Here is a 13,864-nt window from a genome sequence, read left to right as displayed (position 1 = left end):
GGGCCTTGTGTTTTGAATTCTGTATTTTTGCATCACATCAATAACGTGTTATTTTTATTTCACAGTATGGATGTATACATGAACTATGGACGTGTATTTGAGAGCATGAAGGATCACTATATGAAGCTACTAAGCACCCTGGTGAGATTTTTCTTTCTTGTGCTGGGCTATGAAGGATTTAAATTTAAACTTGCTCCTGAACTGTAATATGGTAGGCTAAGAGCCCATCACACTAGTTATGCATAGGGCTTTAGAACTTCTTGTATATGTTACGGCCAGAACCTGAAGTCTGGCCACTTCGGGTTCTGGCCAGGCAAAACTAGGAGTCGCCGTCTCACTTCAGCCAATGTCAGAAATTAATTACATTCCCGCACGGCATACATTTTTATGAATGAATGAATTCCCCACAGGTAATGTGAGAGACGAAGCCGGTTGTCGCGGCAGGGAAGCAGAGCGGGAAGGCTGCAGACCTTGCTTCTGCTATCACCCGCTCTGCAGAGGAACAAACTTAATCTTTGCTTCCCTGCCGTGACGAACGACTCTGGGGGAATGAGTTTCCCGGGTCCCAGAGCTGAATAGGTCGGCAGGGGGAGGAGCCAGAGCCGAAGAGCCAGGTCTGCCGACAAAATGGCACTGGCTGCATTTCTCGCATTGCCTGCAGGGAATTCGTTCATTTATTCATCAAATTTATACCGTGCGGGAATGTAATTCATTTCTGGCATTGGGAAGATTTCCTAACACTGCTACTGCCTAGCGAGTGCTTCCGAGTGGCTGCAGCTCTGGCGCCTTGAGTCCGCCAGGAGAAAACCGCAATATAAATGCTGTCATGTGGCCTAGCAAATACTGGCAAAGTCCAGGTTAATGACCTTAAAGGCCTTAAAGGACAACTGTAGTGAGAGCAGAGTAGTGCTTTTTGCCGCTGCTACATTTGGGCGCAGCCATAGACTTTAATGGGAATCAGTCTATAGCGGCGCTCAGTGAGTAATGTCGGCGCCGTCAGAAGACTGAGCCGAAGTTGCTTAAACACAATAATTCGGCCTCCAGCAATCGCTAGAAGCCGAATTATATCATTCCCCCACTACTCATGGTGGCCTGGAGGGGGAATAGTAATGCATACGGCCCGGACTTATGCAGAAGCAGGATCAGCCATATACTGGCTGTATCCTGCACCCAAGTCTACCGGCTCCCATTTCAAATGTACTCGTAGTGAGGTATATGGAGGCTGCCATATTTAATGCCTATTAAGAAATACTAGTAGCCTGGCAGCCCTGCTGATCCTCTGCCTCCCATACTATTAGCCATAGACCCTGAACAAGCATGCAGCAGATCAGGGGTTTCTGACATCTTTGTCAGATCTGACAAGATTGGCTACAGACGTGTTTCTGAATCACACCAGAAACATGCATGTAGCTAAACAGAGCAGCAAGGCTGGCAGGCAACTGGTATTAAAAGGAAATCAATATGGCAGCCTCCATATGCCTCACTACAGTTGCCCTTTAACCTTTCCAACTACAGTATATTCATAGCTCCATATTTTCTATTGGCCAAACTTGTGGTACATTGGTTCACCCAAATACTGGACTAACCTATCACATGGTGCTCAAAGAGGAACTGTAAGGTGGAAATGAGCTTCCCACCAGTGTGAAGCTGATGGCAGGTTTTAGGGATGGTCAATGAGTTGCAAATTTTGAGTTGATGCAGCATTTTGCTAATTTTATATACAGCTTGAAAATGGACCAATCAGATTTTACCTCAGCAGGATTTGGTTGGTTTGTGTCCAAGCTGCATACATTTACAATTTGCATAATGCTGCATCAGCTCCAAATTATTTGCATCTCATTCACCATCCTTAGCAGGTTTGTCAGAGAAAACTCAGAGGGGGGAAAAGTCCTGCAGCCAATGGAAATCAAACTGAAAATGTGAAATCCCTCCCATTCAAGGACGTTAGTCCTAGGACTAATTTTAAAGTTTTAGCCTTGTGGGTAATTACATCACATGCAGTTATTTCTTGATTTGCATAATGCTGATATTTAAGGCCAGATGTCTCGGTACTCATATTTTCTACACGCTCCGTAGCGAGGGGACACCCCAAACTACTTCCCGTCCAAAACCCATTGGTTCACAAGATGGCTTCAGTTTACCATATCTTAGGAACCAGGGGCATTGCTAGGGTCCTAGGAGATCTGGGGTATTTCTGGGCACCAAATATGTTGTGACGCATGGCCTTGCGCCAGAATATGGTCATGGGTGGGGGGGGGGCAAATGTGCATGAACTTGGCAGCAGTGTAACTTGGGCTATGCCCACAGTGGTGTGTTTCGGCATAACGACCGCTTGCCAAACTGCATTGCACCACATATAGTTACATTCACAGTGCAGCAGGGCTGTTCCCACATAGAAATATCATACATGGGCAGTGTGTCCACAGGGTGACGACCTAGCGTCTGTTTGCCAGGCCAGCATCACCACTAGGTTAGCCGAGCACAGCAACCTGCCCGTGCTGTGTGCTGGCTGCAATGCCGATTCTAGCTACAATGGGGCACCATGGCAAAATTAACCGGGGGCCCTCTTGGCACACAACCTCCTCCCCAACCCCCAAGGCAAATTCTTCCTCCAGGGCCCCCGAGTTCACCCAGGTCTTCCCACCCACCCCCAATTTGCTACAGAATGCAAGCAGTGGAGCGTGAGCTCACTTGTCCAGTTGGTGTGCCATCTCCTCCTTTCTTCAGTATGTGTCCGCCTCCGTCCCTGCTGGTGCCTCTGTTCTGTACATGCATGTACGCAGTTGCATAACATGCTGGAGGGTAATGGGGACAGGAAGCGCAGGGGGTTAGCAAACAGGGTATTACTGGGTTCTGCAGGGGGGTGGAGAACCGATCATACTCAAAATGGGTGACTGTTAGCAGTGGGTTCCCACAAGGGTCTGTACTGGGTCCAGTGCTCTTCAATTTATTTATGACCTAGTAGTTCGCAGTAGAAAGCAATGTTGCTATTTTTGCAGATACAAAATTGTGCAGAATCATCAACTCTCAGGAAGATGGGGACGTATTGCAACAGGATCTGGATAGGATGGCTATATGGGCACATAAATGGCAGATGAAATTCAGTGTTGAAAAATGGCAGATGAAATTCAGTGTTTAAAAATGTAAAGTCATGCATTTTGGTCATACCCATGGTCTCGCACCATACAAAATAAATGGGATACAGTTGGGGACATCAAACTTGGAGAAGGACTTAGGAGTACTCATTGACAACAAGTTAAATAATCGTACTCAATGCCAAGCAGCTGCAGCTAAAGCTAACAAAATTTTGGGATGCATTAAAAGGGAAATAAAAACTCGAGATGCTAGCATAATATTGCCCCTGTTTAACTCTCTGGTAAGGCCACATCTGGAATATGGAATTCAGTTCTGGGCACCACATTACAGGAAAGATATTGCAGGTGTAGACTAGCAACAAAATTAATACGTGGGATGGAAGGTCTCGCTTACCAAGAAAGGTAATATAAACTGGGTTTATTTAATCTAGAGAAAAGATGCCTTAGAGGGGATCTTATTAACCTGTATAAATCAGAGGGCAATATAATAGCTTGGCGGATGAGCTTTTTGTCCCTAGGCCTTCTCAAAGGACTAGAGGACATTATCTGCGCATGGACGAAAAACGTTTTAGCCATTTAGGAATGGGTTCTTTACAGTAAGTGATTAAGATGTGGAATGTATTGCCACAGGAAGTAGTTATGGCAAATTCTATGCCTGCATTTAAAGGGGGCGTAGATGCTTTCCTTGCGTTGAAAGACATCCATGGCTACAATTACTAGGTAATGCCCAATGAACCAGGCTTTTTTTTTTTTTTTTTTTTTATTGCCATCTGGAGTCGGGAAGGAATTTTTTTTTTCCCTTTTGGGGCGAATTGGACCATGCCTTGTAAGGGTTTTTTGCCTTCCTCTGGATCAACAGGGATATGTGAGGGAACAGGCTGGTGTTATACGTCCATAGAGAAAACGCAGTACGTCTTTTTATTTTCAACCCAAATAACTCAACGTGGGCCTCTCCTCTGAACTGTGCTCCCCAGTATAGTTGGTGACCCCTTCCCTCCTTCTCCCCAGTAATAGTAGTCAGATGTATCCCCCTCCTTCCTCCTAGTATACTAGGCAGATGTGTCCCCTTAATGATTTGCCACTTGTTTCCAGGCAATGCAGGTCCCGTCGGTCTCCTCTTTAGTGTTGCTGCTCTGCACTTCCTCCTTCTCACATCAGCATTAGAGCCCAAATGGACAAGCAGGAAGTACAGAGCAGTGGCACTACAGACGAGACTGGATCGGGAACCCAGGTGAGTTTTTGTAGCCTGTAATTCTCCCCCTACACTGTGCTCCAAAACATGAGGGACGACTGGGAAGCACAGCTGCCACGGGCCAGTACCTGTAGCCAGGCCCAAGACTTGCTCAGGCTATGTACGCCCAAGCCTGAGCGTAGACTTGTGATCTGTGAAACTACCTGCATTAACAATTCAAAGATCTTCTAAGACTGGCAGCTGCCTGCTCATAGTCAGCCTGAATCGCTCCCATTTAGTCACCTGGGGATTGATTATGGGAGAGCGTGATTGCTCTGTCAGCTGAAGCCATGCTGCCTCACTGACTGCTTATCATGCTGCCTCAGGGCCCGTTTCAATTACATGTGGTGCGATGCATAGTAATGAACAGTTTCCATTGCATGCGGAGCAATCCAAGAATCTGCAGCATGCTGCAGATTCTCTCTCAGCTGCATCCAGCCTACTTTAAAGGGAACCTAAACTGAGAAAATGGATTTTTCCTTCTAAAATTCCAGTTGCCTGCTGATCCTGTCTCTAATGCTGGGAATACACGGTTTGTTTTTGAGGTGATGGTTCGATAATGTCTGACATGTCCGATCTCCCTTTCGCCGCTCGATTTCTGATAGAAGTGAATGGAAAAAGATAAGAAAAACGAGCGGAAGATGAGAGAATCGACTACAAAATCGAGCGGCAAAAACTATTGAGAGAAGAATCTGGCGCCAGAAACTGTGTATTCCCAGTATAATACTTTTAGCCACAGCCCCTCATCAAGTAATGCAGATCAGGTGCTGTGACTGAAGTCAGACTTCATTAGCTGATGCTTGTTTCAGGTGTGTGATTCTTCCACTACTGCAGCCAAACAGAGATCAGCAGGACTGCCAGGCAACTGGTATTGTTTTAAAAGGAAACCGCCATATCCCTCTGTTAAAGTTCCCCTTTATATTCCTTTCTAACTGGTTCAGGACCGATGATGGTTAAAACTATGCTGCACTTGTGGCTACCTAAAGCGGTGTAGTTGTAAGTCTCTGGTGTAAAGACAGCGTAGTTCTGTACATTGGTCAGGAGCAGTTTTCATTGGCTCCTGACCACTGTCTCGCAGTGATCGGGAAGTAAAAAATTTAAAAGCTCTTGTCCTTTTTACCATGTATCAGACCAAAGGCTCTGGTCTCTTTAAAGGAGAACTGAAGTGAGCGTGATATGGAGGCTGCCATATTTTATTTCCTTTTTAAACCATACCAGTTGCCTGGCAGTCATGACAATCTATTTGGCTGCAATATTGTCTAACACCAGAAACAAGCATGCATATAATCTTCTCAGATCTGCCAAATGTCAAACACCTCGAATGCTGCTTGTATGTTCAGGGTCTATGGCTAAAAGTATTAGTGGCAGAGGATCATCAGGACAGCCAGGCAACTGGTATTGCTTAAAAATATTGGCAGCCTCCATATCCCTCTCGCTTCAGTTGTCCTTTAATACCACCAGTTGCCTGGCAGCTCACCTGATCTATTTGGCTGCAGGAGTGTCTAAATAATACCAGAAACAAGCATGCTGGTAATCTTGTCAGAAAAATCTATTCTGCTTCAGGCTTGTTCAGGGTCTGTGGCAAAAAGTATTAAAGGCAGATGATCAATGGGATAGCCAGTCAATGGGGTATTGCTTACAAGTAAATACATGTGGCAGCCTCCTTGAAGTGAACCTCCAGACTAAAAATCTACTTAGCAGCACTGAAAAGGCTTGGTGTTTAAAAGTTTCACAGCATCAGAACTTTGTTGTTCTTACCAAAGCCTCAATTTTAGCTGCACAGAAGCTAAGCTCCACCCCATCAAAGAAAACTGCCTGGGCATTTTTCCCTTGATACCGTGCAAAGCATGATGGAATTTCTGATCTCGTTGCCTAGCAATTGGGAGGGGGTGATAAGAACACAGGACAGTTGGAACTGTCTCATGCTCTGTCACCTCCTTTCAACCAAAAAGATGGCTGCCCTCATGAAATCAAACATTTGCCTGTTCCTTTAAAACAGGGTGGGTAAGAGATTACCTATTTTAATTAACACAACTAATGTAACTTAATGACAGTGATTCTTTAGGCTGAAGTTCCTCTTTAACCCTTGCTACAGTTGCACTTTAACCCTTTCACTGCCAAGCACGTGCTCGGTATGTTTTGGCAGGTAAGTGCTTTAACTGCCAGCAACGTACCTAGTAAGGAAACAGCGGGGAGGGGGGCCAACATCCTTTCTTCCTCTCTCTCCTCCTCCCCGCCTCCTTGAATAGCTGGAGCAGCAGTTGGTGTGTGTATTACTCGCCCAATCGCTCGCTCCATGCCAGTGTCCAATGCCGGCAGCTGTCTAATCTCTACTTCCTGTATGACGTGTGATTACTGCACGTCATAGAGAGATCGGGAGAAGAGAAGAATCTGCTGCCAGAGGGGACACCACATGAAGCCAGCGATCAGGTGAATAATTACACACCCCACCACTGCTCCAGCTATTCAGTGCAATGTCTGGTTGAATATTGCTTCAGCTATTCAGAGGGGCCCATTTGGAGGGATTATTATGTTGGCCCTCTCCCTGCTGTGGCAGCTATACCCGCTACCTATACTGGGGGCTCCCTACCTACTACCTGCACTGGTGGCACCTATTCCCAGCTACCCATACTGGGGAAACCTATATTTGGCTTCCTGTACCGGCGCCAATTATTCCAGGACAGATTTAGCAGTCGGGGCTTTTACAAACTTTTTTTTTTTTTTCAGTAAATGTATTTCATCTTTGAGTAAAAAAAAACACACCAGAAAAATATTTTTCAATGTTGTGTTCTCTCCAGAAAAAGTACTTTTTTTTTTTTTTTTTTTCATAATGAACTGGGCTTGAACAATGTATAACTTGTCCTAGTTCATGTAGGTTATCTTGTCAAAAATCCTTAGTGAACCTAAAGTGCAAAATGTCTAAAACAAAAAAAAAACTGAGTGGCAGTAGATGAGTTTAGGACATCACCACTTTTTTTTTTTTTTCTCCAAGATTAGTCTGTCTTAATTATGCCATAAATAATTTAGACTTTAATACTGTGCTTTAAAATTAAATGGGTTCCATAATCTTTGAATTTTTTTTTATTATTTTTTTTTGTACAGAAATACCGCATCCTTGTATACAATGGAGATGTTGACATGGCCTGCAACTTCCTGGGTGATGAGTGGTTTGTGGATTCTCTGGATCAGAAGGTAAATTGACTTTTTATGTGGTAATAGAACCTCTTGTATCTGAAAACAAAGCTTGCACTAGATTTATTACAAAAGAATCTCCTTTAATTGATAAAAAAATTCAATCGCAAGCTGTGCACAACTGTTATACTGTATGCACAACTGTTATACTGTGTTTCCACAAAGGGGAAACCGGAACCCAAGGTATGATAACATTGCTAAAATGAAGTGTGAGGTGGCTTACCTCAATGAAGAAAAATGTGTACAATAAACAAACTTTAACCACGAGGGCCGTAGGCTTACACCCCCCTGTAACCAGCTTTGAGGCCTCGCTGCAGGGCTGTACAACCTAGCGCAAGTGCTTTTCACCCCCCCCCTTCCCCCACCTTATTTTCTGCATGCCAGAGCTTTCTGTTGGTGGGCTTTGCCTCCCTGCTAGCTTTTTTTTTTTTTTTTTTTTTTTTTTTTTTTCTCCCCCCTCCCACTGCCAGCCAATCAAAGCAATCGCCTGTCATAGGGATCAGCCTATGACAGCGGATTGCTTCTGTGCCTCCCAGGGGGACAGCCATGTCGCACGCCGCTGGGAGACTGATGGCTGAGCGTAGCTCCGTCCAAGTGTAGATGCGCATGCATCTGCGCACGCAATCTCTTGCAAGACACCGCCCCAGGACTTCACACCAATTGGCGTTGAGCGGTCCTGGCGCTGACGACCTTTTCACACCAATTGGCGTGGAGTGGTAGGCAAGTTAATTTCCACTGGCAATGCGTTTTGTGGGTCTGTGCCCACTTCAGGCTGAATACAGTGCCTAGAAGTATAAAATATAAGGCGCTCAGTGCTCAAGCTGTGTGTGACAAGGCATAAGAGATATAAAACTTATCAAAGTATGAAAGATGGTCATAGTATACATGCATATAATAAAAAACACACGGTCACGTGTATACATGTAAACATCCCAACTTCATCCATTAGGACAAATCGAAATAGGAACGTGTATGCGCATAGCTTATAAGATTTATTCATTTGTACGCTATGCCTTTTTTTTCTTTTAATCCTCTTCCCTTGAGAAAGATATAGAAGCCGACATATTTTTCTTTTAAGGCATGGTAGCCAAGGATTAAACTTCATTCCAATCAGTAGCTCTTACCCATGAGAAATGTTTACCTTTTTTTCTTGAATACCAATAGTGTGGTGAAAGCCCTCCCCCAGTGTGATGTCCTGACATGTTTCTGTCTGTGATCCTTGTTGCATTGTGGGAAATAAAACTGCTTTTCTCCAACTGCCAAGCAAGGAATATCTCACTCTGTGCGTGCATAGACCTCTCAGTAATGAACATTCTGTACAGTTTAGAACTCTCAGTTTTGCCAGGTGATCTGTATGGAATGCTCGTTACTAAGCATTTCACCACCAGTGATTTAAATTTCAGAATGTAAATTGGAGAGAGGAAAGATTTTACAATGGGCAAATGCTGACGAAATTAAGTAATATTGTGTAAAAAAAATTAAAAAAAGCTATTTCATTTTCACTACAGCTCCTCCCTAAACGTCCTATTTGCACTAATTGGTGGACAAGTGTGACTTGTAGAAATGTCAATTTTGCAGGAAGTGATTAAAAGGCATCCAAGGTGGGAGACCTATGGAAGCTACCATATTTATTTCATTTTAAATACCAGTTGCCTGGCAGTCCTGGTCAGTAGGATCTAAACCACACACATGAAACAAGCATGCAGCTAATCTTGTCAGATTTGTCCTAAACATCTGATCTGCATGCCTGTTCCGGGTCTATGGCTTAAAGTTAGAGGAAGGGGACCTCTGCCCCTTAAATAATGTACATTGACTGGGATTCTTGTTGATCCTCGATCCAGTCAATGAGCATCATTTAAGAGGCAAACAGGACAGCCACTCAATGTGCATTATTTAAAAGGAAATAAACCGGTCAGCCTCCATATCCCTCTCACATTGGGTTCCCTTTAAATTACAAAAATGTGAAATGATCCACTGTAGAATCTTTGAATGCCTTAAAGGATACTTTAGCACTCCTACATGCTAAAAACTGGAGTAGCTGGCCTGTGTAGCAGGCAGTCCTCATACTCTCTGCCCCCCCCCCCCCAATTCTTCTGCATCCCCTTCAGTTACCTTGTGAAGTCCACCTGAAGGTACTTCCAGGTGCGCATGTGCGCTACAAAGTCGTGCACACTGACCCTGGCCGACCTGGAAATGGCTTTGGGGCGACCTTTACAAGGTAACGCATGGAAAACTGCCTGCTACACATGGCGGTCATGGGGCTGCCGCTGTGGCCATGCCCGTCTGCGTGACTTGGGCGGCAAGCAGTTAAAATGGCATGTTGTGTTGAGGATATTGGATGTGTAGATTACACAAGGATAAAGGTCTTGGGCCTGATGCAATTCACTTTTTCTTCTAAATTTTCTCCCAGGAGATAATTTTTCGTCTTCTGTTTAAATAACTTCTCAGCTCTCTGCTATTGAAAATAAACTATATATAAAAAAGAGGGGGCGTGGCCATGCGCGAGTGCTGAGCGGACGTGCTTTCTTGGAGCTCCGGGTGTGGCTCTCATTAACAGCTCTTATCCTGCCTTTCATCGGGCTCTAGCCGTCGCCAAGGCTGTTGCTGGACGGCCCACACTCCCCTGTGTCCCCTGGATGTCGCTTAGCAAGAGGGGCAAGCGCGGATCGGCTACTGCAAAGGGCTCCACTAACCTCACGGAAGTAGGCCCCGCCGCCATCTTACCCGCTGTGCGGAGGAAGCCAAAGGCAACCCAGACTATGCCAGCGAAGGAGGATGCGGAACAGCCTGACATGGCCATGCTTCTTGCAGCCATCACCTCATAGCCTCCACCAGAGACTCTCTAGCTACCAAAATTGACCATGTGGAGTCACAGGTCACTATACTCAGGCATGACCTTGTGAATATCCGAGATCGCACCGGAGAGGCGGAACGCCGACTGGGGGAGGCTGAAGACGCTATAACCACACTCCGCAAGTCCTCCGACGATTACCAATCTAGGATACAGCGCCTTGAGGAGAGAGCGGAGGACAGCGAAAACCGGAACCGCCGCAACAACCTCCGCCTGCTGGGACTCCCTGAGGGAGTGGAGGGAGAGGATCCTGTGGCCTTTACCACAACAATGCTCCGCCGTGTGTTCCCAGAGGCAAACTTCTCCACTTGTTTCGTGATAGAGAGAGCCCACCGCCTGCAAACACGTACTAAGCTGCCGGGCGGGGTCCCTAGGCCCTTCATTTTCAAGCTGATGAACTATCAGGACCGCGACGCCATTTTAAGAGAGGCCCGCAAGATGGAGGAAGTCCGCCACGAGAATGCTATCCTGATGTTTTTTCCTGACCTAGCGACCGAAACACAACGTAAAAGGAAGCTCTTTGACAATGTCCGTTCTCGGCTCCGAAAGAAGGGGCTGAAATACGCAATGTTATTTCCTGCTAAGCTGCGTGTGCAGCATCAAGACAAGGCCCACTTTTTTACCACGGCTCAGGAGGCCTCGGACTGGATTGACACGCTTAAGGACTGATAGGAGGTGGTAAGACCATGCTGTTCCATCTAACTGTGTTAACATGCTTTTATTTTTGGTTTTTTTTTTTTCTTGGGCATCGCTTTTCTGCACAGTTCTCTGCTAGTACCTAGCGTGCTGTCCTTATGTCTTCCCTGCCTGGCTGGTATCACTGGAGGGGATCCTCTGAACTGTACTGTTTCTATTGGGAATAGACTTTGACTGCTCAAGATCTGACGTTAGAGCTAACATCAGCCCTGCTACCTCCCCTCTTTTGATTGAGGCTATTCACTTCAAGGACAGTTCTGTCTACGGAATACGTGCCCGTTAACGCAGACCAAGCGGCAAGGCTCCATATTAGGAGAACGCTACTCTTCTTTACTACCACGCAGGCCTCCGCCTTGTTATGGCGGCCTGTCAATTTCGCCCAATAGACACTGGGTTTCTTATCTACCGGAATATCTGATGTTGATACAACATGTTTGCCTATCTATACTCTTACATTACAGGTTACAGGCAGGGTTATAATTACTCTCAAATCGCATTTTGTGGGGGGGGATTATTTATGTTTGCTACATGCGCAAGCCCTAATTGATGCGACTGAGACACGGGGGGGGGGGGGGGGGGATTCGGGACTGTTACATTTATATGTTCTATTGCACCTGGGGCCCCTTGGCCGGCACCTGCGTATGGATACTCTCCACAGTTTCGTGGGTTGGGACTCATGCACCTTCGAGATTGGGTTGAAGCTGCGGGGTGGGACTGTGAGTATCAGGTCTGGGCGGGGGTGGGAAGGGAGGGGGGGTAGGTTAGTATTAAGGGGGGAACTTAAAGTCTGGGTCTCACTCTGTTTCTATGTTTTATGTATTGATGGTACGCATATGTCTCCCTTACTATGACTATGGCTAAGAGAACTGAACAACTTAAAATCACCTTATGGAACGTCAGGGGGTTAAATTCAGCAATTAAAAGATCTTTAGTCTTTAATTTCCTTAAAAAAATTTCCCCTCAGATCATTATATTAGTTGAGACCCACCTGATGGGCAGTAAGCTCTTGGCGCTTAAGAAACCTTGGATAGGCAGCTCATATAACTCATCATATTCTTCCTACTCTAGGGGCGTCAGTATACTGGTTAAAAAAGGATTACCCTTCCAGCTGTTACACCTGGATCTGGATGTTTCCGGCAGATATGTAATTATTTATGCAAAAATTTATGAGGTGACTCTGGTCATCGCCGGGATTTATAATCCACCTCCAGGCACTCCTGACCTTCTGCACGAAATCGCTCAGAAAATATTAACTTTCCCTACCCCATATCAATTCTACATGGGCGATTTCAATATGGTCCCGTCTGCCTCTGATGACAGGTTGACACCCAGAACCTCCGAACCTCCGCATCTACGAGATTGGTCCTCAGCCTTTTCACTATGTGATATTTGGCGCTGGAAGCATCCAGATACCCCCGGGTATACGTGCCACTCCTCCTCATACCGGACCCTATCCAGGATCGATTTAGCGTTCACAACTTCGGCGGGACAGGCATTGGTCCACAATATTGCTATGCTGCCCAGGGGGATATCGGACCACTGCCCAATAGAACTCACGCTGGACCTGGGTCAGACATGTTCAGATTATGTTTGGAGGCTTGCTCCTCATTGGTTAGAGATACCTAGGGTCTGTTATTCTGTCATGGACAAAATGAAGGAGTATTGGCAACTCTCTCATGAACCTGTACCTCCCTTGATTCAATGGGATGCCCACAAAGCTGTCACACGGGGGGCATATATGTCTAGTATAGCTGAAGAAAAGAGACAGTCACAGATCATCCTGACAAATCTAGAACAGAGAGCAGTGGAGGCAGAACAACAATACATAGCGGACAAATCCGACTCCTCATATGACCTATGGCAGTCTACTCTCCTGGCTCTCTCTACCAAACAACTGGATTACACTAAGCAAGGCATTCAAGCCAAAGCTACTAATATCTTTGAGCACGGAGATAAGACTGGCAGACTTCTGGCGCAATTAGTGAACCAGGAGAAGGCCATCACTCAGATAGCAAGGCTAATAGGAGATAATTCTGTGGAATTAACACACCCGGGAGATATTAACGCTGAATTTAAAAAGTATTATGTCAAACTGTACTCCTCTACAGTCTCTAAATCCCCTCTTGAAATTCAGACCTTCCTTGCACATATCTCCCTGCCCCGACTCTCACATGACAATTTTGAAGCATTAGAGGCCGAAATTACTCTCCAGGAGGTCTGCCAAGCAATCTCCTCACTCAAAACTAGGAAATCCCCTGGGCTTGACGGACTTCCAGCAGAACTGTATGCCAAATACAAAAAACAATTAGCCCCTCAACTCCTTAAGGTCTTTAAGGAAGTGCGTGCCACGGGCACAGTCTCTCCAACTATGTCAGAGGCACTAATCACGCTCATCCTTAAAGACAAGGACCCCACGTCATGCTCCTCGTACCGACCAATCTCACTCTTAAATGTTGACAGCAAAATTCTGGCGAAAATTATGGCCAGGCGCCTTAATGAGGTTATTACTACTTTGGTACACCCTGACCAATCAGGTTTTATACCTGGCAAGGGGTGCGACATAAATTTACGCAGACTCATGACGAACTTATCCACTCGACACTCCAATTGCGGATCAAGGGTTATAGCATCCTTTGATGCTGAAAAAGCTTTTGATAGTGTCGAGTGGATATATCTGTGGGAAGTACTTAAAAAGTTCAACTTTGGCCCCAACTTCTTAACATATGTGCAAGCCCTATACTCCTCCCCTAAAGCAAAGGTTAGGACTGGTGCCAGGGTGTCATCTTTCTTTCCCTTAGC

At 45.7% G+C, this 13,864-nt stretch overlaps 1 protein-coding gene across 2 annotated transcripts in view; it reads left to right on the top strand.

Moving 5' to 3' along the window:
- Positions 1–13,864, top strand: part of CTSA (cathepsin A) — a 70,271-nt gene that overhangs the window by 41,625 nt on the left and 14,782 nt on the right. For both annotated transcript variants that reach the window (XM_068264510.1, XM_068264511.1), the window contains exons 12-13: positions 66–141; positions 7,429–7,518. In XM_068264510.1, the coding sequence (XP_068120611.1) occupies positions 66–141; positions 7,429–7,518 (166 nt within the window). The remainder of the gene's footprint in view (positions 1–65; positions 142–7,428; positions 7,519–13,864) is intronic.

Source organism: Hyperolius riggenbachi, chromosome 12 (assembly GCF_040937935.1).
Source record: "Hyperolius riggenbachi isolate aHypRig1 chromosome 12, aHypRig1.pri, whole genome shotgun sequence".
Classification (NCBI taxonomy): domain Eukaryota; kingdom Metazoa; phylum Chordata; class Amphibia; order Anura; family Hyperoliidae; genus Hyperolius; species Hyperolius riggenbachi.
The sequence above is the reverse complement of the archived record's forward strand: the minus strand, read 5'-3'. Positions and strand labels throughout refer to the sequence as shown.